This window comes from Anneissia japonica, unplaced genomic scaffold, assembly GCF_011630105.1.
Source record: "Anneissia japonica isolate Jap-2015-1 unplaced genomic scaffold, ASM1163010v1 scaffold287726_len2788222_cov184, whole genome shotgun sequence".
NCBI lineage: Eukaryota > Metazoa > Echinodermata > Crinoidea > Comatulida > Comatulidae > Anneissia > Anneissia japonica.
The window spans coordinates 733,288-759,807 of NW_022705125.1; the positions used below are offsets into that span (position 1 = coordinate 733,288).

At 35.0% G+C, this 26,520-nt stretch overlaps 3 protein-coding genes across 5 annotated transcripts in view; 2 read left to right on the forward strand and 1 right to left on the reverse strand.

Annotated features, from left to right (window-relative positions):
* Positions 1–11,818, forward strand: part of LOC117105250 (telomerase protein component 1-like) — a 17,679-nt gene extending 5,861 nt beyond the window's left edge. For all 3 annotated transcript variants that reach the window (XM_033246338.1, XM_033246340.1, XM_033246339.1), the window contains 11 exons: positions 191–419; positions 1,204–1,287; positions 2,795–3,115; positions 3,792–3,894; positions 4,457–4,584; positions 5,062–5,268; positions 5,679–5,891; positions 6,122–6,322; positions 6,745–6,966; positions 9,583–9,763; positions 10,372–11,818. In XM_033246338.1, the coding sequence (XP_033102229.1) occupies positions 191–419; positions 1,204–1,287; positions 2,795–3,115; positions 3,792–3,894; positions 4,457–4,584; positions 5,062–5,268; positions 5,679–5,891; positions 6,122–6,322; positions 6,745–6,966; positions 9,583–9,763; positions 10,372–10,547 (2,065 nt within the window). In that variant the 3' untranslated portion in view covers positions 10,548–11,818. The remainder of the gene's footprint in view (positions 1–190; positions 420–1,203; positions 1,288–2,794; positions 3,116–3,791; positions 3,895–4,456; positions 4,585–5,061; positions 5,269–5,678; positions 5,892–6,121; positions 6,323–6,744; positions 6,967–9,582; positions 9,764–10,371) is intronic.
* Positions 11,819–11,950: 132 nt separating this feature from the next.
* Positions 11,951–22,460, forward strand: LOC117105313 (telomerase protein component 1-like; the record flags this gene model as incomplete). Its single annotated transcript, XM_033246432.1, has 13 exons — positions 11,951–12,493; positions 13,020–13,237; positions 13,498–13,682; positions 14,615–14,843; positions 15,266–15,349; positions 15,677–16,054; positions 16,343–16,445; positions 17,232–17,359; positions 17,955–18,158; positions 18,773–18,985; positions 19,820–20,020; positions 20,742–20,963; positions 22,311–22,460. Coding segments are annotated over exons 2-13 (2,304 nt in total), but the record flags the coding sequence as incomplete, so codon positions are not given.
* A 3-nt stretch (positions 22,461–22,463) lies between these two features.
* On the reverse strand, positions 22,464–25,482 carry LOC117105314 (protein CMSS1-like; the record flags this gene model as incomplete). The annotated part of the gene is made up of 5 exons (XM_033246433.1): positions 25,343–25,482; positions 24,488–24,615; positions 23,635–23,770; positions 23,225–23,451; positions 22,464–22,517 (listed from the first exon to the last, which is right to left on the reverse strand). Coding segments are annotated over exons 1-5 (627 nt in total), but the record flags the coding sequence as incomplete, so codon positions are not given.
* Between the last annotated feature and the right edge of the window lie 1,038 nt (positions 25,483–26,520).

Here is a 26,520-nt window from a genome sequence, read left to right on the forward strand (position 1 = left end):
GATTGTGGGGGGGGGGGCGCAACTGGGGAAAGATAAATTTTTGCGAGTGAGGGGAACCCTTTTCCCCTGATTTGCCACTACAGTACATTTTTAAAATTTTAATTTGAATGCCATGTAGTGAAATGAAAAAAAATATGGAATACATTGTCACCTACTTCCATTACAGTGCTTTCAATTTTGTCTTTCGCAGATATGGTTGGGTGCCAGATGAAGACTCTGTACCAGAAGATCTGACTAAGCAGTATGGTTGGGTCCATGGCACCTCTGTCACACATATGGAGATAGTTCGAGGTGCCTATGCAACCAAAAATCCCAATGCTCTGTTTCTGATCAGAGATCCATCATTTCTTGAAGATTTACCTGAGGACCAGAATGCCGGGTTTGTTGATAATGCAGAGTATTGTAAAAGACAACTGAAGGTATATGCTCTATCGTAATATTAAAATATAAATTTATTGATATTATACTTTTAAGATCATTTTTCCTCCAGTGGTGGCGCCAGAGGGCCCCCCCCCCCTGTCGGGGAAGACGATAAATTTTGTCGGGGAACAAACAAAATAAAAAAGATATTTACATGTAATAATATTCGTTTAGCCACCATATTGTTTGTGTTAACTTTTCATCATCATTACAACAACAACAATAACAATAATAATAATAATAATAATAATTCAATGAGAGACTAATTATAAATAATTTGCGTTCTGTTATGACAAATGCTCATTTAGATAGCCTTGTGATGGTTGGAATACATTGTGATAGGTGAAGCAACCTCGACCATGACAGCGTGGTTGACAGATTTCATGCAAAATTTTCAAAATATAGAATTTCACTTTCAAGAATGACCGGGATTTGAAAATAAATTAGATGGTTACATTGCATACTCTTTGTTTCTTGCTTTATTCAAAATGTTTTGGTTTTGGAAGCTGATTTCAACATTAGAAAGCATAGCCTACATGAAGTCATATAGTAACTTGATGCCTATCAAATAAGTAATAAAAATTCGCCATAATTCATCAAATATCCGTGGGCCCTGGACGGCCCCCTGGCCCCCAGCCAAGTGAGACTCGATTCTCTCCACTAGCCCCCACCCACCCCCACAGATATGCACTACCAAAGTACACTGCATGTCCTAGGGTCTTGAGTGTTTTAACCATGCTGAATCTAATTCATGACCAAGGTCACTTTCAAATTGTCTTACAGGAACTGAAGAGACACCTCAAAGAGCATTTCACTGATCAAGTGTTTGACTATACTTGCAAGGTCGACACAGTTGAAAATGGAAAGGCAAGTAAAAATGTTAAATATGCTTTCTCTATTATAAATAAAAAGACTTACCTACTTGTCAAATTTTTTTAGTCTTTACTTTTAAATTTTAAACTTGTCTAACTTTTTAATGTGCTTCATTGCAATGTTTTTTAATAATTTGTTTTTGCCCCTCTATGATGGGCATTGCCGGATTTCTTTTACCCTGGTGATTTTTTACTTCTGAATTTTGTATTCTCTTTTGTAATGTAAGGACCCAATGGAAAAAAGGGGTTTTTTTAACCTTTCTTGGGTCATCCTTAGTATCATGTCCTTGTCTTCTCTCTCATTGTTTGCTTTGTATTTTTGTATGTACTGATACTAAATAAAATCAATCAATCAATCAATCAATCAATCAATCACAACACCTCTTTGTCCCTACATATAATCATTTGAATTTTAGATTGTGTTATAACTACAGGTACATGATTTATTTATTGTTTTAATTGAATTATGTTCTGTTGTCTCCTTTAACTACATGATATAAAGAGTGTTTTTAATTTGATTATTTTGATGTTGAAAGGGAGGGTCACAGAAAATAGATTTATTTATTTAATTTTTTTTTTGTGTGTACAAAATTCCGCTTTCTGCTCAGTAAACATGTACCAGTGCTGTAGATTAGATTGGATTGGACTTTTGCAAAAAGTGTGCTGCGTTCTTTAACTTGCACATGGACCATAAATGCACACGGGACCAACGGCTTAAATGTCTCATCTGAAAGGCTGTACCGTATTGTAACTTGTATTCAGCCCTCCAGCTGAAATACAAGGAGAGGCAGTGGTGGAAATTGAACAGGGGACATAAAGATCTCGACGGTTCAGCGCACACACATGGCTACCACCAGATTAGCCGACTGAGCTAAGCTGCTCTCGAAACTGGTAGTTTAAAAGGAAGATGAAATTTATATTGAAATTCTAAAGTCTTGTCCAGACAATCAAGATTAAGGCCTAGTTCAAACTAAGTGGATAAACCTGGCTCAACTCACCGGGTTTATCCCCCTGCCAGTCTGTACTAGCTGACTTATCTCAAGGCCTGGCGTGCCACCGTGTTTAACTTTTCTAAGCTGGGCTTTAATCGTAGCAGGGGGTCTTGCATTGACTTCCGTGTAACAAAATGACCAATCAGCATTCAATTACGTACAGTGAGCGAGCATACGTATTTCGCGAGCAATGTTTTGAAACACGTTTCCTGGTTACGCTTCATTATTATGCAAATTCTCGCCTGGCTAAACCCGCTATTCTGAATGCCCGGCAAAGTTAAGCCGGGCTTAATGTTGAGCCGGGCTTAACTCAAGACAGGCTTATCTCCAAGTCTGAACGTAGCCTTAGTTGACAAAAGCATGTAACATGCCTAAATATATGGTCATGATGACATCACATCATGACCATATATAGACACATCATGACCATATTTAGGCACATCAAGACTATATAGAAAATTTGATAGTGTGGGCAGAGCTTAACAAATATATCATATTTACATATTCTAGGTTAAGATGAGTGGCCTTGAGGACAAGTTCGCCAAGACCGTGTTGGAGTTCTACAAGTCCGCAATTACCCGTCATTATCCAGAGAAAGAGTTGAGGAACCTAACACCAGATGAAGTGGAAATGGAGCAACACCAAATATTCATGGAACAGAGAGGTGCCATGGTGTTTGGCAGAGACCAGGAAATTCAAAAGATGTTAATATATGCAAAATCTGGATGTAAATTTGTGGATGGGGATGGTAGCTCACCAATGGTGATTGTTGGCGATCCTGGCCAAGGAAAAAGTGCCTTAATGGCCAAGTGTGTCAGAGAAGCAGAACATGTAAGTTATAGCAGTAGGGCCAATGCAAAAAACATAAGAATATTATTATGTTATAGACTGTGGATAGCCTAGCAAAACATTCCCTTCTCTATAATTTTCAATGAAAAGCTAGCTTTTGATTTTAACATTTATAATTTGTGCTAAATATATTCTCAATTATTATTATTTATTTTTATCATATACAGTAGAAAGTAAGCAATTCCAAAAAAAATAATTTTATTTTCAAGTTTTATCACAACACAGGTCTTAAGTACAGAATTTGCTAGTTTATTATTCAAATGTGTTTTCTAATTTAACTACAGTTGAACTTGCCTAAGTCGAATCCAAAATTCCATTGAAATATTGTTCGACTTAGATAAAATTCTTCTTACAGATTGTTAATTAATGGAAAACACAACAATTTGGCATGTAAAATAAGATCGACTTAGAAATTATTCGACTTAGAAATGATTCGACTTAGGCACAATCGACTTAGGCAAATTTAACTGTAATATACTATCATAATAAGAATGCTGTGAATCCAGAGATATATATATAATAATACAATTATTAATTATAACAGGCACAGCTTGACAAGTAAGTTTAAAAAGTGTTATTAATGAATAATATATTTTTTAATTAGAATGTATTATAATTTATTAATAATTATTGATAATTTCCTCATAATTTATTGCAGGCTGGCTTGAATGTGTTCTATCACTTCATAGGGTGTACAGGTCAGTCAACTGATGCTTCTAATCTTGTCTACAGACTCTGTGAATCGTTGATCAAAAGCGAGAGTAAGTTTGTGATTTTCTGTCAGACGTGCAATGTAATAAAAGCCTTTTTTGATGAAGAAACAATTTTATTTAAGAGACGTTTGACAATTACACACTGGCTATCTGGTTCCAAATTTCTATCTATGTGTGCATGAGGAGGAGCACATTCGCACATGATTAGTTGGCATCCCCTTTTCACGCAAAGCAAAAATTTACACTCATATTGTAAAAATCATCTCATATCACTTGAATTCTCCTGCTAAACACCTGCCTTAGTTCTCTATGTTGCACTTCCATCAGTAGCCTGGTTTCCAGGCACTAACTTAGGTTTCTTAGTGAATTCTATGAAATATAATCCTTTATTGCACTTAGTTCACACTATACTAAATCTTAATTGGCATCCCATACTCAATTTCTTTTCTTTTTTTTAGTTTTCTTTCTCCAAATTTGCTTGGTGGTGCTGTTAAGATGGAGAAAGGAAACGTGTGGCAAGTTTAATCCATCAACATTGAAACTATCATTCCATAACAGTACAGTATCTTATGCAAATACAACACAGTAACAAAATATTTTTTTTATGCAGATACAGAGTGGAATGAGTTAAAGGAGAAATTTGAATACAGTAAAGCTGTAATATTACTGGCACAACTGTTGAAAGATTTTGGTAAATCTGACGAACAGCTGCTGATAATCATTGATGCTGTTAATCAGGTATCACAATGATCCACTATTAAATTAAGACTTCACAACATAGTATATTTACTTGTTGGCTTACTCTTCTAAAATTCACTATTTAAATTTAACTTTTTCTGTAATTGAGTGTATAGAACTACCTACTCCCATTTGAATCTATACGCACTTGCTGCTGATTGACAGATTTGAATTGATGATGATTAGGAAAACTGACTTAAAATTTGCCCTTTGCAATGATACATTGTTGAGAGGAATGGATTCCAACAGACCTATGCTTTGGATCAATGCAATTCATAATGAGCTATTGGCTGTAAAGCACCACCTACTCCCATTTGAATCCATATGCCCTTGCTGATCAACAGATTTGAATTTATTAGCAAAGCCTCACTATATATTTGCCCTTTTCACTTTAGATGATACATTGTTGAGGGCAACTCTTTATCATAACAGCGAGTGACCCACCACTACATTCCAAATTCGGATTTTTCTCCACAGCTCCGTGCAACTGAAGATAACCTAAAATGGATTCCAACAGACCTTTGCTTTGGATCAATGCGATTCATAATGAGCACTACACGGGAAGGTGGTGTATTGGATAAAATAAATGGTATGCTGCCCTCTGCGGCTAAACTTCATCTGGCGGAGCTGGATGAATCAGCAAAAATTGATGTTGTTCAGAACTACTTTGCTAGATATAACAAGGTACTACGGGAAGCCAAATATAGGCTATTGTATTATATCATGACAGTTTTGGGTAGTACCTTTGCAAATGTGCTTCTTATTATAACAATATTTTTTTCTGTTTATGTGTCACTTTTATAAAATCAGCTTTTTATGTCTTTGTCATTTGTAAGAGGACCGATCTCTCTAAATCCCCATATGCCCTCATGACATTTACCACCTAAAAAAGTTCAAAAGAGATGTGTATACACATTACCATTAACTTCAACATCATTGTTGTCACTGCTGTTGTCTGTGTTTAGTATCTCATTATTTGTTCTAGAGGGGTTCTTTAGATTCTGCTTGTAGATTTTCGTCTTGGTGTTTTTTCATTACTTTGTTTTTATATGTTTAATTGATTCAAATTTAAAAGTCTTTTAATACTTTACTAGAAATTGGACCCTGAACAACTTGCTTTAATTGTCCAATCAGAAGGAGCCAAGAATGTATTGTGGTTGTCGTTGGTCTGTGAAGAGCTACGTATCTTTGGAGTATTTGAGGAAGTCACTCAACGCATAAAACAAATTCATCCATCACTAGAAGGCCTGATATCGGAGATAATTCAGCGAATGATTAATGAAGATGAAACATCATTAGTGGAACAAGTATGCCAAATAGAAATTATTTTATAAATTAAATGGGTTCAAAAATTTTAATATTTTATTGACAACTTTGCTGGTAGTTGTAGTAACAGTCCACATTCATATTAATGTTTGCCAACTTGCAATCATCCTATTTATCCAATTAAAATGTTAACATCCTGAGGTCTGTATTCCTGTGACTGGCTGTGATCCAGCTGGTATTTTGTATATGATTTGAGCAATTCTTTTTTCAGATTTTGTGTTTCTTGGAGTGTTCCCAAAGTGGTCTGAAGGAGACAGAGCTACATTTCTTGCTGGGTGACTGTGAAAGTAACGAACCAGTTGCTATGTTGCCATGGGCTCAAGCTAGACGTACATTGAAGCCATTCTTAAGGAACTCAAGTGCAACAGGAGGAGAACAGATGCTGGATTTCTTCCATGCATCAATCAAGAAGGTAATACTTGAACATTACTCCCTTATCTCCAGGGTGGAATGAAGCTTATAAAGTCTCCTTATGGGGCTTAGGGAGTAGAGTGCAAGAAAAAAACCCTGCAATGACAAGGTTTGATCCCAAGATATTTGGATTTGACTCTAAGTATTTTAACCACCAAGCTACATGTCCACTACGATGGTCTGACACATCAAAGAGCAGCCGAACGTTCAATATAATTTTTATACAATGATTTTATAGTATGATAACCTTTCAAACTACTGGATTTCTTAAAATGATTACTACACAATCAGGAAAATTTCTCATTTTACAAAACAAATTTAAGATGCCTTATGGCCCCTTGAGCCATTTTGTGTTCTACAAGAATACCAGTTATTTTAATATTATAAATACAAGTAGTTTAAAATTTGTTCTTTATTTTTCAGGCTGTACAACAGTGTCTATTGTCAAGTACAGAAAAACAGGAGGTTCACCACTTGAGACTTGCTGAGTTCTTTCAGTATCATTCTCAAGATACAATGAGGGTTGTCAGTGAGCTTCCACATCAACTGAAGAAGGTGGGCAAGACTAAGAGATTGGCGGAGTTTTTGAATACAGACACAAGAGCACAGAAGATGGGATGGGTGATGATAGCTAGGACATTACAAGTAAGTGAGAAACCTTGTAAAAATTTTGTTACTATTAATTACAAAATAAGGAGACAGGAGTAATTTAAACTATGTGCCTGATGTTCACACTAGACTTTAGATATCAAGAATTGTCACATACTGTACTAAGTCTGAAGGCTCCAGGGAGACGTTGGATGCTCCTTGAAAACAATTACATTCATTCATTATAAACACTGTTGTTTCTGTTTGAACCCACTTCGCTCAAATTAATAACAAACGATTTTTCGGTCCTCAATGGACATGAGCAGCTTCTCGAATGTCGCAACAAAACACATGGTTGGTGGTAAACTGGTTGAAACTTGCTGTACGACGTCTGGTTCCCGGTGGCTAATACTGATAGAAAGAATATACCGAACTAAATAGTGGTATGATTTTAGAATAAAAACTTGTGAATTTTCTTAAGTTGTAATTCGTTTTTTACTTGAACTTAACCATAGAAAGGCACACGTCATCTGCCGATGTGTAAACATTGTATCACGTTGTGCGTGATGTTGCATGTTTAGCACAGTGGGCTGTGAGTAGTAATGACTTTGGCCTAGAATTAACAATATTTTTAGCTTAATACTGGCTGTTATTAGTTACTATTGTAATAGAATGATTATAATTGAATAGATAAATATACTCACGATTATTTTATTTGTATTAGATTTTATTCAACTTTAACTAAACTAATTGTTGAAAATTTAAAAGAGCATGACCGTCTAGTCAAAAATGGGGATTTCCCTAGGTAGAGTAATACGTTGTTTCATTGCAGCTGGTTAGCCAGAATTATACACGCATTCCAGTTTTTTGTTGTTTAATAATTGGTCTGATAAAGTTGAAATATCTTTATTGACCATTAGTAAATAATGTCAATGTTTCCAAATAAAGAAAAACTTAACATTTATACATTATACACAGTTAACATATAAAAAATATGATATTGCGCGTCCTAAATAGAGGTGCAGCTTATACACAGGCTTATACATCGGAATAATATACGACAGATGAAAAATTGAAATTCGCAAAAATAAAAACTCGCAAACATGATGATATGGTCGCAAACCACGAAAATGTACGCACGCAAACATTACCACTTTTACAGTACCTTGTGCAGTAGAATAAAGATAATGGTGTTCAGAAAGCTCATTTAACCAAATAAAAACTAGATATAAAATTAAATGCTGATTATATCCAGGTACTAAAAATAGAATTGTTAAAGTTCCTATTTAATTTAGTAAGATTTTGATAAAGACTTTAGGAAAGAAAAAAAGAAGAAACAGGTATATCAATAGTACACTTTGCCTTTTATGGATGGTTTACAAATAAATACAAAATATTAGAAAAATTATGTTGATATGTAAAACAATGTTGTATAAGAAATGATTTGTTATGAAACATAACTTACAGTATATTATGTATTTTCAATTTATGAATAAAAGTGGGACAACCCCACAAAAGAGGGGCACTAAAATGTGACTTTCCTCTTGATCCAGTTTTAATTAGGAACTAATAACTAAAACATAACTCTCTCTTTAATTTAGTTTGAATTAGGAACCAGGAAATAAAATTAAAATTTATTGCTGATTATTCCTTCTGTGCTATTAATCCACTTTGAATCAACTAGGAAATGCCACTGCAAGGACGTAAATTTAAACACTTATATCAGATGTTGGTCAATAAAGAACACCTGTGTGATTATATTTGCACAAAATGATGCTTTGCTTGTTAGCAATTCATACTAAGAGTTTTTCTATTGAAATGGGTGTTTGATTGTTGATCACATGTCCAAACCAGCATAGCATATTTTTTGTTATCAGTGATCATCACTTTAAAGTTTCAACATTTTTATTTCTTCAAATTTTCAACAATCTGAGATGGAAAATCCTTCCAATGGACAAGTAAGTTAAAGTATAACTTAACAGCTTCCATTACCTTGCATGGATGATTTCTTTGTACAGCATTTATCTTTTGTTCTGAGGAGGAAAATTATTGTTTTACCAAGTTCTAATTACAATTACTAAGGAGCTTTCGACGGCACAACAACGATAGGACCTACAGTAGAATGTAATGACATCTCTAAGAAGTCACCTGTGCATGTGAGAACGTGTAGTTGGATTGGATTGGATTTATTTCCAGTGGGGTCCTTCTGGTCGTGATTGTTCTCGTTGTTGTATGGATTCTAGGATGCAGCTTGTTACATTATTGAGCAAATATTTTTGTGCTCACTGGCTTGAAATTATACAGGGAAATTAAATAGCACTGCTTATGCAGTGATTATATTTCTTTATATTATGAAAAATATGAAATTTACAATTAGGATTCTGATGATAAAAAAAACCCACAAAAATTGAAGATAAAACGGGAACAGGTAAGTTATAACAAAGCAGAATCCAAATTTGCCTGAAGGAATTTTCAGGAAATACATGGTGCATTTTCTCCCTTTAGCTGTTTTAGTCCATGTCACCCGAGTTTTGTAAGAAACTAGTGTTTCTTTTTGCTGTCACTATCACTGTTTTCCTACAGGCCCTTCAAAATATTACGTTAAAATTGATTGCTGTTGCTGTCATAGTCATTGTTAATTATCATCTTTATTTTAAATTTATTTTGCCACAGGATCTACGTTGTCAGAAGCGGTTTTTATCACCAGGGCCTTTTGCTTCAGTTGTAAAAATTTGTACCTTCTGTCAAAACTTCAAAGGAGGCATTGTAAAACGTGCCGTCTGGCCAAATAAAGATATCTGCTATGTGTGTGGGGAATTTGTTTCCCCATTCCAACGAAAAAAAGACAGTGAAGGTAAGTGTTGTAATATTAATTCTCTGGTAGGCATCTTGTACAGCAGGGGTGTGCATAAATATCGGTCGAAGGGCCAAAGTGAATTATTTTGATTTAACACCGCGGGCCGCACCTGAACTTTGATGTTTCCAGTGAGCTTCCAAAATCCTCCAAGCACTGCTTTTACACCACTTTATTCTCAGTTTTAATGTCACTTTTTACATATGGTGGGTGCCGGGCCGTAAAAAAACAAGGTATTTTCGAGCCAATTTTGCTTGGCAGGCTGCACACATAGGGTTTTTAATTCATTGTCGCGGGCCGCAAACAAATCGCTGTCGGGCCGCACTTTGCCCACCTGTGTTGTACAGGGACATATTCCCTGCTTGCTTACCTTAATCTTTAAGTTAAAGTTTTGAAAGGATTTAAAATTATGAAATATGAAAATGTAATTTATCGTAGGAAAATCTGAATATTTGTAGCCATATGTTTTAAAAATTATCTAACCATTATGACAATGTTCTTAAGTACATTTTAGACACAATTTAGAAGATTTAACTGGCGTTATTCAATGTTAATGATGCGATACAGCAGAAATACTCTGAAGAAGTCATACATTTTTCTTCTTTCAGCCATGTTGTGCATGGAACATTCTGAAAGGAATTACGGAAGCCTAGAGATGTGCTGTGTCTGCAAGAAACCTCTTCATGCAACACCTATGCATAAACCATTATCAATGTATCTTTGTATGATTTGCAGTGGAGGCATCAATACTAGAAGATGTACAAAGCTTGTAACAAATGAGTGAGTGTTAATTGTAAGGATTATAGTGAACTTGTACCCAATGCCAATGAGGTCTCACCTCAAAGTGAGTCTCATTTTTAGAAAATCACAAATTGTGTTGATATTATATTTGGGTAAATCACATTATAAGTTTTAATTTAATTCCCTTGGATAAGCAGATCTAGAGATGTGAGCATTTAAAATTTAGGTGTATGAGAACCACATTTTGAGAAAATCAGCCTCAGAGATAAACTAACATACAAATAATAGGACTAGAATTACAGAATATGCATAGAGAACACTGTTTTAGTAAGAAAATTCACTTAAAAGTATACAGTCATAAAATACACGTATCAAGATTGAAAAACATTGAAATCAAAATTCTGTCGGAATTTTTACTTTGACCTAATTTGGTGAATATTTCAATATGATTTCACCAACGATGCGTCCCATTCGTGGTGAGACCTCACCTTACAGTCTACCCCCACTTCCCAAAGATGGTTGGCACATAGGGTTTTTAATTTGTTTTCATTTGCCGCAGGCCGCACTTTGTCCACCTGCGGTTTACAGTATGTAAAAACCATGGAAATGGTAAAGTAATAGTAATAAGTATAATGATAATAGTTTATGAAATGTATGTAACACTTTTCACATTTATCATATCTCAAGAGCTTCTTAATTGAAACAAGTTATTAACTTAAACATTTATTGACTTCAACAAAACTGATTCAAACTAGGGACTAAACAAATTTTCACTGATTGGTAGTGAGTGAGCCATTGCAATTATTCTGTGGTTGTTGTAATATGTGATTTACCAAATTTCATAGAAAAAAATTGGTGTTACTTCATTATTGTGATATATCTTCATCATTTTTGTTCTACATACAGTACATTTAAAGACTATTTTATTTCAATTTTTATTTCAGTGTTGAGTTTTTTTAGGCATATCCTTGTGCATTTGAGTAAGGTAGGAGCAGGCAATTCAGAATTACATCTGAAAATTTTTGATATGTGACCTTTGTTACATAACAACTCCCTGGTTACATGTACCCTCACTATTTTAAAGATTTCTAGACATGAAACTACAGTCTCACTGCCTGATCTATGGCCTTGTGTGTGGTGTTTTTTTTTTTTTATAAATTTGTTGTTTATATAGTACCTAAAATTATTTTATGTTTTATATTTGGGGGGGTGTGGAGGTTTAATAAAAAAGGGTATCGTCCCTGTTGAGGACTTCATTAATATATAAGATATATTTTGTATGACTTTTGAGGAATAAAAAGTAGTTTTTTAAAACATGCTTATGATTGTTTGTTTCTCACATCACATACAGCCAACATAAAAATGTACAAAATTTAATCACATATTGTTTAACCAGTACAAGTACACTAACTGTATTTAAAAAGAAATTACATGGGGTAAAGTATCATGGATAAAGCATCTTCAGTGCCATATATTTATTAATATTTTAATGACACAACTTTAACTATTTTCTAGACAAATTTTATTTGACAAAAACATGTGACATGCCTAAATATGGTCATGATGAAATCACATTATGACCATATATAGGCACGTTATGACTATAGGTGGGCATACTATGGTATTTTTTCTTGTCAAAGAAAATTGGATAGTCTGGACAGCTTTACAAAGATAATGTGTCAGTGTGTTCCTCATTGGCCAATGATTGTGCACTATATGCAACAGATTCTCATCATGACACAAACTTTATATCCTTCTGATTATTGAGAGGAAATATAGGAATTGTCAGTGAGCAATTGATAATTGAGTCAAACTGCATGCAGTCAAGGATTATGGAATGTTACAGGGAAGTGTTTAAAACACAAGGTTGAAGTGATCAAGGCAAGCCTTTGATCTGCTTGTACTGTAAGTCACTGACTGACCTACCATTCAACATTTTCTATTGAGGAAATTGTTTCTTGGTTTTATCAGATGTAGTTCCATGAGATTGTGAGTAGCTTAAAATTCTTAATATTTCTAGATAAATAAAATGGACTGACCTATTATAGCAGGGCAGTTTTGAAGTTGGTTAGATTAGGATTAGGTAAAAATCAATTGGAAGTTTGTTGACATGTATATAATGGTATACATAATACAGTCAGCATGGAACAATACAATAATTTTAGGATCAGGAGTTAGATATTGTATGGTGATAGAAACTGCTTCAGAATATTTTTAACTCATTTTAAATTGTATTTTTTTCAAACTTACATTACTGTAATGCCTTTTGAATAATGTATACTGTACTTCAATATATTTCTTGATAACTTATCTGTTTGTGGAAAAGTAACTCTCGACAACAGTTTAGTTTTTTTGTGTGATCCTGTCTCATATTTGATTAAATTTGTATCCCATGCTGTTAATCATTTTTGTAAATTTTAATGTATGTACAGTACAAGATAATAATTATAGTAATAATAACACTGTTGTGCAATATCAGGTTATTCAAAAACAGTCTCCGTTAACATTTACATAGCTCCCTTGATTATGGCGTCATCTCCCTGTTCACATGATCCTTCTGATGTTGAAGAAATTGTCAGAAAATCCTGGAAACTTCTAGAAGCACAGTGCTCATCAATTGAGGCACAATGCAGACCTCTGACAGACCGGCCTTATGGTTGGCAGGTTGTTCGCTTGTTTGTTTCCTCGACATTTGCAGATTTACATGCTGAGCGTGAGGTTTTGGTGAAGAAGGTCAGTAATAGTAGAGAAGAATCCATTGCAGTTTGATAATGTGAATAATGATTTGAAGATTTTATTGCAGTCAAACATGCATCACCCACTATAGAGAAGTTATGCATGATATAATTATTATAAACCAATAGAATGATAGAAATTCAGCATATTCACATTACATAGCTGGATGAATTTAAATTCCACTAAATTATGGTCAAAACTGTAACTGCCACTTCATGTACTATTGTTTTAAATCCAATATCCTTTATCAAAGTCAGGTATTCCCGGACTTAAAAGAATTCTGTGAAGAACGCCATCTGCATTTGGTTGAATGTGACCTGAGGTGGGGTGTTCCAAAGGACTCAACAACTAGAACAATTCTATGCACCTGCTTAGATGAGATCCAGATATGTCATGATGAAACCAATGGCAAAGGCTTCTTCTTGAATATGTTAAGCGAACGGTAATACATCATCTTTTGCTTAGGAAGGTATTCCATTTTGGCAGTATCATAAAATTGATAAAGAAAGTGATTTTTCTTTTGCCAAAAATGACAACATGAATACAAAACTTTATTTTAAGTAGTGATGAGCGTGATAATGATGCTGTTGTTGATGATATGATGATGATGATGGTGATGATAGTGATTATGATGGTGAAGGTGTTGATGATGATTATGGTGGTGAAGGTGTTGATGAATGATGTTAATGGTGGAATTAATGAAATTATATGTTACTATAATGATGTGATGATAACATATAGTACCTTCTTTTGTTTTTCTTTTGCTTTTAAATCTTTTGTTTGCTGTAGTAGTTTAAGGACACAGCCTCTTGGAAGGCCAATCTTTGTAAAAAGACTGAAATGAGTTTCCGTGAATTGATAAAACTTATTATTATTATTATTATTATTATTATTATTATTATTATTATTGTTATCATTATTACTATTAGATGATATGTGGCAAAGACCAGCTAAACCAGTCACTCGTCGCAAATCCTTTTTCGGAGATAATGGCCAAAACATGCTGGAATGTTAAAATTTTGGAAACCTTTTTATTGCATTAAACTAACATTTGTATATCTATACATCATTCTATTCCGTTATTTTCTCCATTTTCTATGTTAGAACAACAATTTTAAATATTTGGTGATGGTTTCTGACTTAGAAATACCTGAAATCATAAACTTTGAAGGCTGATTTCTCAAATATTGTTCTTTAAACGGCTATATGTTTGAACTCCTGTAACTTCATAACGAAATGTCGGATTTAAATGATTCTTTTACCATTTTATAGCTCCCATTCTACTCTTTAAGATAACTAACAAATTTTGCGACGAGTGACTGGTTTAGCTTGTCTTTGCCACATATTATAAAATGATTTTATGCATTGATGTAGTTATGGATGGATTCCAAGTGAAGATGATGTCCCATCTGACATTGCTTCTAAATACCAGTGGATTCCCGGTTTCTCCATAACTCATATGGAGATAGTGAATGGTGCCTACAGGACTCGGAACCCAAATGCTGTATTTCTCCTGAAGGATTCATCGTTCTTAGATACACTTGCGGAAGAATTTCGTGAATCATTTGTAGATACAGAACCACTTGCTGTTGCTCAATTAAAAGTAGGTTTCACACAAATCAACAAATTTATGTCCCTCATATCTACAGAAGTGGTGGTGCTGTCAAACTTGGTTTATAAAATGTTTTAAGTGCAGGATATACACATGAGAGTACCACACAGGCACACATACCTTGAGAATTTTTCTTCAGGGATCCTGATCAAGGCTCTAGTCGGCCCCTTGGTTCGGAACCCTGCAGTCGGACCCCTTGTCGGCAAATTTGTGGAGCCACGAATGTTAGGCCACCATATATATATATTTTTAAAATTATTCATACAACTTCATTTTTCTTTAAATGAATGTTTACATTTAAAAGCAACAGTCATAAACCAAGAGGGGCCCTTCTGCAACTAATATCTGTCACCCAAATTTTACTATAAGTGAATGACTAAACAAATAAATGCTAAAGCTTTTTACGTCACCAGGAATTAAAGAGAAGTCTTAGAAAACGCTTTCCCAATCAGGTTTTGGATTATAAGTGTGAAGTGGAAGGTGTAAAAAACAATAAGGTAGGATATATTTTTTCTTAACAAAGTATGCTTATTTCATACCATTTAAGTGCAACAGCTCAAAGAATGCTAAGTTTATCCTACTAGTGTTATGTGTATTATTATTATTATTATTGTTGTTGTTTTTATTATTTTTATTATTATTATTAACCACGTCTTCACTAATAAAAAGACATGACAGGTAGTAAAATGGTTATTACACCAGCAGACAAATTTTTTTTTCATAATATTTCTGTTTGTCACATACACATACCCTACAGATTAGTGCTTAATTTGAAAGATGATATAAAGTTCAATTAATTAATGTTAATAAAATCTAATTACCAGGTTACAATGAAGGGGTTAGATGATTTTGCCACAATGGTAACAAATTTCTTCAAGAGTGCAATTGCTAAGCAGTATCCAGTAGCTATGAGGGACCAAACTCCAGAAGAAATTGAGAATGACAACCACAACACTTTCTTTGAACAACGAGGGTGTCTTGTTTATGGTCGTGATGAGCTAGTCCAAATGATGCTGAAATTCGCAACAGATCAGAAGGTTGCTGAGTCAGGCTTGATTAAGTCTCGATCTTCCCCCACAGAGGATAAGAAAGTTGGGGGGTTAGGATACAAGAGTATTAAAACACCCCCTCTGGTGATTATGGCAGAGCCTGGTCAAGGGAAGAGTGCCCTCATGGGGAAATGTGCTCATGAGGCTAAGAAGGTGTGTCAGTTTATGTTAGGGTAATTTACTATTTGGAATGATAGAGAAATTGGATATAACGTTCATTATGTTAATAACAAAAACCTTGGCTATACCAATAAGTTTGTTTGAAACAGTATGAAATAAATTATGATAATAATGACTATGGTGCTTCCGGTGATATTGTTGATTTTGTTGTGAGTGTACTGTAGCCTGTTGGTTCTTTTGGTGATGAAAATTTTTGTGATGACAGAAGATGATAATGGCAGGCACTTTTAATAAGGCAGATTTAATAACAATATTTTACAGGCTGGTTTAAATGTCTTCTATCACTTTGTTGGTTGCAGTAGTTTATCATCAGACCCAGCTAACCTCCTCCTCAGACTGTCTGAAGCAATTGCCAAGCCTAATGGTAAATAGATTCTGACATTATAAGCAATGGTGTATTTAAAAGTAGTGACAACCAGTGGCGGCTCTAGGATATAACTTATGAGGAGGGGGGGCTAAGATGTCCGACTGGGGCTAAGTATTTATGGGTGTAACTATAGCGTGCAGCGTTATCTGAGGGCCGAAGGCCCGAGCCAGGGGTGGGTATGAGAGGGGGGTCACCTCCTCACAAAACGAGATTTTTTAAAAAATTGGGACTCTTAGATGGCCTTAAATGTCTGGGATGGGAAAACTAGGCCTGTTTTTTTTGGACTGACTGCCCGACGAGCTTTGGCCGATGTTGAGGTGGGGGGGGGCTTAAGCCCCCTGCCCCCCGCTGGCTGGCTGAATGGACTAGTACACCGGGATAACCCCCTACTCTTCTCGAAGGATCAACTGGGTTCTTTAAAGTGCACACAAGCCAATTGTGTACACTGGGCCTACGGTTTAGAGTCCTCATCCGAGTAGACTTGTTCCACCAACGGAACCATAGGCGAGCGATGCTGTACAAACCAGCGTCAATATGGATGTAGGTTGCAGCGGCCATTTGACTCACCATGAGGTCGATTTATTTCTTCCGCTCAGCAATTTTTCAGTGACGGGACACCTGGGGTACAATCGGTCTAAGGACATTCAGCCCACACCCCTCCTCTAAATATACCAGAGATTATTATCAATTTCGGAACAATTTAAGGTTTTCTTGTTTTATCATGTTGAAAACAGCATTCTTAGCACCATCAATCAATATTTCAACTGACAATGTTTTTTTCAGACAAGAGATTGGAGGAAATGAAAACAGACTTCAAGTATGGCCGTGCTTTACGAGATTTGTTGGCGATGCTGAAAGAATTTGGTAAATCGAAGCAACAACTACTGGTCATTGTTGATGCTATAAATCAGGTATTCCTTTCAAATGCAAAAAAAAATGTTTTGTGCAGTGCTTATACATACAGGCACATGGTTTTGAAGGATGTGCAGGGCACAGGGGAGTGCAGGGTCCCAAGTTAAATAAGTCATTTCCGGAAGATTTGTTCAAACAAGCTTTCTTGGCACATTTACAGTAATTTTGTTTTGCTGGTTATGGTGATACCAATCGACACTGAATTCCATGAGACATATGATGATAAAGGGGTATTACAGTAAGTAGTAAAAACATGCAGATTTAATGAATTTGCAGAAGGTGGACTCTTTTCTGGAAGATTCTTTTCCAGTTGCAGAAGTGCAGGAGGCTGTCCTGATTTACAGGACACTCCAGCAACTAGCCAGAGACTTGGAACCCCTGAAAATGTCTCTAATTTTTATGTCTATTGCCCTGCTGAGGGCAGTAAACACTATTGCTTATGTAGTGTACCTACAAGAATTGAAAGGTCATAAAAACATGATGCTCAATTTTGTTTAATCAAGGAGTTGTCACTATAACTCCCTTTATTAGATACAGTTTTTCAAAATTATGTTTTTTTTTACTAATATATATATATTTGTCATTTTACTTAAGCTTATCCACAGCACAGATTTCTTAAAGTGGATTCCCACAAAAAGCTATGGGTCTCTGCGTTTCATCATCAGTACCACACGTGAGCCTGCGACACTAAGCAGCCTAGATTGTGCATCTCCTGAAGCATATCAAATTGACCTCCCTAACTTGCCTGAAAGTGCTAGAACACAACTTGTAAAAAATTATTTTGGAATTTACAATAAGGTTTGAAATACCGTTTCAATTATACAGTATTTTAAGTTGATATACAGTAAGTTGTATCAATGTTGGTAGTATGGAATGTGACAGGTCTGTGGCTTAACTAAAAAGGAGCTATTAAAAGCAAGTCAAAAAGCTTCCTCTAGGCTCATATTATTTCCCATAGATGTTGACATAAATATTTTAAAAATAAATAAAATTGCACTAAGTACAGTAAATGCATCTCAGTGTCCTTTTTTAAATTACAAAAGAGAAAATATTTTTTTGAAAGTTAGCATAATAATGTAGTGCATCATGTGTTCAAAGTGGTTCTGTGCTTGAAAGAAACACTGTTTATAGTTTGCCTCAATGTTTTGTCCATCATAAGTTCATACAAGGCAGCAGGTGTAATCTCATAAACTGCATTCTAACTCATTTTAATAGAATTGACTCAATTACAGCTGCCTGTACAGCGCCAATATCCACGGCAGAAACCATGTTCAGTAGCAATATGACATAAGCATTACTCAAAGTGCATGTACAGAAAGAAAAACATTTGGTAATGTCAGTGAAATTTTTACAATGATAAAGTAAATTATGAAATCAACTATTAAAATTTTACTCCTTTTTTGCAACTCAAGAGTTTGGATTCTGAACAACTGTCATTATTGACATCATCACAAGGAGCGCAGAATGTGCTTTGGTTGTCGTTGGCATGTGAGGAGCTGCGAGTATTTGGTGTATTTGAACGTCTGACAGATCGTATAAAGACACTGCCTTGCACTTTAGAAGAACTGCTAGCTGAAATTATCAGGAGAATGATAACAGAGGATGATACTGGATTTGTAGAACAGGTGCAGAATAATTCCTAAAAAGTATATTTATATACAGTACAAAAAATAATATTATAGAAACACTCAGACCTGAACAAACTGTGAAAAATAGTCCCTAAATAATATCTAGGAATTTCTTAATTTGTTCTTAAATTTGTTTCATGTTTTACTCTTATTCAACAGTAAAACTCAATGTTAGGATAAAAGATAAACATGCTATATCCAGTATAGGGGTGGGGGGAGGTGGTGGGGGGAGGGTGGGGGAGGTTGTTTGATGAAATGCTTGCGTTTGCGAACTTCGAACTTATGACACTAGAATTTGAAGCTAGCTGCTGTGCATTAGCTATTTTCACTGAGTGTACAGTAATACAATTTTGATATGATTAGCCCTACTGTTCATGTCAACAGACCAACTTCTTTTTTTTTATTCTCAGTATTTCTTTATTTAAAACAATATAAAAAACATACATTTCATAAAATATAGCAGCTCAGTGATGCATCAACATCACAAGTTGAATTGCATTTCATGATAACATCATTTGTTAAGAGAAAATCGAGTCCGTCAAACAGAAACAGAACATCAGGAAAAGAAAAAATGAGTGCCGCTCAAAGATTACAATCATTAATAAGCTTCACCAAATGCAGTAAAGGACTGCTCGCGTGGCGCACCGTATTACAAACAATGCTACAAAGCTTTTCAGCAGATCGTGTATTATATTTGTGGACAACATTATCTCTAACAGGCAATAATGAAAACAATTTAGAAGTAGGGTTCAAAATAGTCTTAGCAAAGGAAATGCAAAGATCTCGACGCCTGTGACTTAATCTATCAAAAACTTTTTTTGGTTCTTACAGATTCTATGCCTTCTAGAATGTTCACGGCAGGGCCTAATGGAGATTGACTTGAGACTTATCCTTGGAGATTTAGACTCAAAGACACCAGCTCCAATGTTGCTGTGGACCCAGGCTAGGAGGACACTAAAGACTTTCCTGAGAAAATCTGGTAGAGTAGGGCAAATAGAACAGCTAAACTTATTTCATTCATCTATTAAACAGGTAAACTGTAATCATTATATGATCTATATTAGTTTACACCTTTGTAGAATATAATCTGCCACAAAAGACGAGGTATAATAATTTCTGTGAAGATGCTGATGATAGCCGGTGTGATGATATAATTATGCTATCTACAGCCATATTTCTTTGAAACATTGGTTGTTGTTAAGTAACTGAAATTAAGCAACGGGATCTATGATTAGTATGATGACTCAATGAATCTATTCTTGATAAGCGGAAAGCAATTAGGTGTGTTAGTTGAAAAATATTTGTCAGCAAATTTTTAATCATGAGTACTTGGGATGACGAGTTATTTGTTTTTTTATTATTATTATTTTTTTAAATTTTATAATTAGTTTTGTTTACAGTTTTTGTTTCATTTCTTGCTCCATTACTGTTTTATTCAAATTAATTTATTCAACTTATTGTAAATTCTAGAATATTTGATATTGTTTTTTTATCAAGGGGTTAAGCTTTGATTAGTTTAGTTTAACTATCACTGTATCACCATTTGTCAATGAAATGTCTTTTTTTATATTTACAATATACTTTTGAAGTTTTATTTTAAAGTTTTTATTTTAAAGTTTCTAGTAATGATGAAGATTGACATTTCTGTATGCTTGTATGTATTTACAGCATATTCCTGATGTACTGTGGTGATTAACCAGTAAAGCCATACAATGATTTTAAATGATTACTAGCTAATTATCATCTTTTCAAGACTGTACGCAAAGAACTTCTAAGCGATCAGAACAAATGCAAGAGTATCCACATCAAGTTAGCAGACTTCTTTCAGTATCACTGCAGCACGGATGAATTGGCAATTGCAGAGTTGCCATACCAGTTACGGCAAGCTGGAGAAATCCGCAGACTGGTGCAGTTTCTTATGCACGATGCCAGGCGGAACAACATGGATGCATTTACTGTGGCTAAACAACTAAAAGTATGTATATATCATATCAATTAATATGAAAATGTCTGTAGGTTGGCCTTTGCGTAAAAATCAGTCTTTTAATGGGAGGTAGTAATCTGGAGATTTGTTGTATTTAAAGCTTTTGTGTACACAGTACAGTACTGTAAATTCAGGCGAGACTTTTTCTATACCTTGTTTGTCATGAACTTATTTTTTTAACGATCGTCAGAGGGCGGGAAAAATAAATTTTTGTTGTCGCATTTAACGAATAGTTTTGCAAAAAACATTTTAGACGGAGAAGAAAATAAAAATAAATTGTTATTGCTGAATGTAAACAGTGTAGTAATGGGATGGTTAAATGCTTTAAATTTATATAATTAAGAATAAATATACATATTTTATTTTTTGGAGATTCATGGAAGCGACGGACATAAGAAAAACTTTTATTTTTTTCTGAAATTTACATTTTTAATGACGGTAGGTGTGCTAATTGACCAAAAATTAAATTGTATTTTAATTTAAAATCATCATTATTGGCGGGCGGTGGATTCGCTAAACAAGATATAACAAAAGTCTTGCCTCATCTGTACAATGTACAAGAAATCTTGTGCTTAAATAGATATTCAACTAGTCTTAAAAATGCTGCTAGTGTTCTTACGCAGTGGCGGCTCTAGAATATATTTTCTTGGAGGGCTAAGTTGTCCGACAGGGGGACTTGATGTCGTAGGCTCGGGTTGAGAGGGGGTCTCCCAAATGAGTTTTTTTAAAGAAAATCAACCTCTAGATGGCCGAAAATGGCACTCTCAGACTGTGACAGACATGTGTTGGCTTGGTGTGGGCCTATTTTTATGTTTTATGGTCTGACTGCCCGACGAGCTCTGTCCGGCAGGGGGATTAAGCCCCCCCCCCTGCCACCGCCGCCACTGTTCTTACTGTAAAGCAGACCTCTTAAGGACTCCAAAAAATAGAAGTATAATAGGAGGGTACTTCTGTTTAAATTACTGATTTTTATAAAATTCAAGACCAACTTTAGGACATAGAGGGTTAGATTGGTGTTAATAGATCAAAGATTGTCATTTGGTTCTTTGAAAAAAGTGGTCTCGAATTAGAGGGTCTCGGAACTACAGGGTCTTGAATTAGAGACTGAACTATGCAGCTCACTATTATTATCTATGAAAAGAGATGCCAAATGATCAGCTCTGTAGAGCTCAATGAGAAATCTTATAAAGGTTGTTGAATTACAGCCTCAATCACAAAATCTCTCAGCTGTTGATATATCCATAATTCTTGATATACTCTGTTGATAATTTTTTTTTCTCTCAACTCTGCCAATTTTACTCTCGGATTCTATAAACATGTATAAACTACATTTTATAGGATTTCCGTTGCAAAGGAGACTGCCAACCAGGCCCAACATCATTTCCGATGAAGCTGTGTCAATCTTGTAAAGATGCAGAGGGTGGTATCAGCAGTGCGGTGGTGGATAGACCCAATAGGGATTGCTGTGTTCTGTGCTCTAATGAAGTTCCATCCTACAGCAAAATGTACTTTGTTTTTGGTTAGGAACTTTGCTTGCTCTGTTATCTGAAAAGAAGGATAATAATTGATTACTTACTGAGTTTAAATATAACTTGTGCAGTGGTTATGATTCTGGCACTTAACCTTCGAAACCACTCTGTGCAAGGCATTTTACCTATCCAAACCTGACCAATCCACAGGGAATTCTCTGATTTAGCTGAGGAATTACATTACTGTAGTTACATGTATAACTAAATATTGCTCTCTGTGGGTGTAAAATACGGCATATATTATTAGCATAAAGTTCTGTCCACCTTATGAACTATTATGTAAATATGATGATAATATATCCATATTATTGGCATGGCAAAGGTGTTTGTTACATTAAATTTGATTGAGTGTATATAGCTTAATAATAAAATCATTGTAAAAATGGGTCCTTTGTGATTATTAAGTGTAATTCCATAATCGCCGTTCAGTAGTTATTTTCTAAATGTAAAATTCTGAGAGTGCCCTTTTATATTGGTTGCAAAGCCAGAGGCCGATCCAGTAGGGTGCACGTTTCCCATCCCCCGTTTTGCCACTAAATTTTAAAATTTCAATGCATACTGTAAATTCTGGATCCGCCCCTGAATGCAGCATATTGCCTCATTTGAATACAGAAACACTCATCATTCTTAGTCAGAATTTACCAAATGCATAACTCATTTAAATAGAGGATTGCCACTTTATATAGTCTTTTCTATGAACAGTATATTTTTATTTATACTCACTTTCATATGTTTGGCAAACAACTTGGCAGATGAACACTCTCCTTTAAAATCTTTTGCTTCTCGATTTAAGTCTACCGCCCTCTTTGCTGCTGATGAAATAACTAAAACTATCGGTGATTTTGGCTTCAAGTCATCTGCTGTGGAAAGCTTCTTCCATTTTCGAATTGTAAATGATAAATATGTTGATAAATCATTCAAATCTTCATTACTCGGAAGAAAACTTTCCTCTGGAAAGAAATATAAAATGACTTTTATACACAATGGAACATGTACACAACAAAACATTATCTACTGTAATCTACCAAAGAAGCATTCACTTCCAGTATGTACATTTTATATAAACTAAAATATTAAACAGTAACATCAAGATGCATGAATTTACTAGTATTTATACATATTTATTTTTGTACCGGATAGTAAAAGATCTTCCATTTCTATAACTGGAATCTTTCCATTGAAATGATTGTGTAAAGCAGCAACAACATCCTCCCACTTTCCGGCAGTTTCTTCTTTATTTTCATGTTCTTCGCATTTCTTCTTTTTATGCTACAGTAGGTGGCAGAAACAAAGAAAGTGTCCTTGTAAATAATTAGGAGTTGTACAAAAAATTTGTGATATTAATATGCTCTTGCGTTTGGGGATCAGGGGTGTTCCATGGACCCATGGGTATGCAGCTGAGGCCAAATTATCTTCTTAATGTCCTAACCAAAACCCATTAGAGAAGATATTTAATGTCAGCTACTGTACATATCCACAGTGGTGGCACTACAGGGGGGCCTTATTTTTAAACATTTTCTCATTAGGGAGGGGGCGCCAAAACCTTCCCCTCGCTGGGATGGTGCTTCACAGCAAGTACAACTCTTGCCCTGTTGTCGGGGAAAGCCACTGTATATCCACGGTCAACGCCTTTGGCACAAATTCTTCTGTGTCCGGATTTCTTCTCGTGTAAAATATAAGTTAATAATACGAGTAAGATTTGACCTGGTATTGACAATAAATGAAAAACAATTAGGTTCTTATGTGAGAAATTTTCTATTTTAACCACCCAATTAATTTGAACTGATTAAATTGGTTTTTTAAAATAGAAAATTTCTCGCACTACAAACCAGATGAATATTTTCAACTAAACTAGGTTAAGTGCACTAATCCCACCTACAGTAGGTTGGTTTTATAATCTGGACTATAACAGAAACTGAAAATAAGGCCCATATTTTTGACAGTGGTATATTTCTTATTCTTAAATATTTCCAAATATTATCATACCCTTTTCCTATTCTTCTTTGTTAGTCCACTGCTACTACTAGTATCTTCTTCAATCATTTCCTCAGCCATGCGATTGTGACTTCTTTTCTTACTCTCATCATCTTTATTTTTCTTCTTTTTGGTACTTGCTGTTATAAGGCCAAATAAAATTAATTGTTAGTTTCAGGTCTGGGATTTGAAGTTCTTTTTTGGTGAGGGTATTTACTGTTTGCTTTTTACTATTCTATGTACAATGGTAAACAGGCTGGTAAATAGTCAAAATAGATTTTTTTTTTATTATAAAAGAAGTAAAATGAATCTTTGTAAGTATTTCTGCCATTTATGTTACCACCTCTTCTTAGGCTTGACATCATTCTTTGAGATTTCTTTTATCGTCCATGGAAAAATGAATGTTTTTTTGAAAAATAGCAAATAGGCCTAGGCTAGGGCCTAGCTAGCTAGGCTAGTAATTTTTTTCATGAGCCTGCAAAATTTGATGAGTGCGAACCAACCAAACCAAGTGGTCAACGTAACTTTCCTAGCTACACAGCCTCGATATTTAGCACTAAAAACTAATAAACATAAATTGACACACTAAAAATAAAAGATCTAGGCCTAGAGTTTTGCACAGCAGTAAAACGATCACCGAGGCAGCCCAACCTAGCTAGGCCTAGGCCCCCTAGCCCAACCTAGCTAGGCCTAGGTCTATCCCTAGGTCTAAACCCCGTTTACACCCTCACTTCAGGCCTTGTCATCACCCTATCCTAGGCTAGACCCGGACTCCCTAGCATTTAAAGAGAGTTCTTATTTGTAGTAAGTATGCTTTAGTAACATCTCCATGGCCATGGGCAGCGGTATATAAGCCTGTAATCCTACCATATTCTTCTTCTTTACTAGCGTTTTTTTCAGTTTGTTCTTTTGGTGATAACCACCACTCATCATCCAAATCATCTGCCATGCTGGGACGCAATGCATATGTCGAGCGGATACGGTTGAGCGACACCAACTCGAGCGCATTTTCAGTCAGTTCGAGTGGAAGCCACTGAACCGTATCGCGCGAGTAGCCTATTTCTCACCTAAAGTTACTTTATTGCTACCGTACTTTGCATATCTGGGCCCATGTTCGTGCTTAGTGTTTACTGTAATTGAAAGTTTGAATTTATCATTTGAGACTAGACTATTTTTTATACGAACACTGATGCTGAAATCGCTTAAAAGTGATGACGACAATACTGTAAATGAATCTTGAATCTTGAATCAAAATAAGAACAATATTGACTAGCTGCGATATAAAATGAGATAAAATGTCAAAATTCTTTCAGCCTGAAATCGGCAAAAAGAAAATAAGAACATTGAGTCTGGGCAAAACTTCATTCTTATAAAAAACAAGAAGAGAATCTGTAGTTAAGTATGTACAACAAGCTTTCGTGTATAAAGGGACAAGTTGTTTTTGGGGCAAATGAAGGAAAGTTAATCTTTAAAAACGGTTAACCCCAAGGTGGAATATGCAGATTGTCGTCCGGCCGATAGGGTTCAACCTCAACGAATTCGTTATTTGTTCACAACACAAATTAACAGTACAGATAATATAGTTTTAAAAGTTTTCTCTGATTGGTTTGATTCGGGTCAATATCCAAAAATACTATTTGAATTTTTTTTTAACTGGAAAAATATCTGAGATATCTGATCTGAGATCACTAAACAAGGAGACAAAATACCTCCTTGCTTAATTTTAACTGAAGGGGTCACTACACGTCTTTCCCGTCAACTTGCCCAAGCAATTTGGTCACCCATTACCCAAATCGGCCCAAAATTAGTGTCTCAGATAATAACCTAACTTTCAACCAGAAACACTAATATGATCGATCGCTGATTCCTACATTCTACAAATCTTGATTACCAGCCACTAGATTTAACTTGGGTAAGTAAAGAGTAAAAATCTGTCATATGTCCGTTTGTTAACTCAGCAAGAGAGCAAGCAATAATTCTTTTTTGACTTAAATATTCAAATATTGAATTTCATTTTTCAATTTTTTTGCTCATGACACATCTTT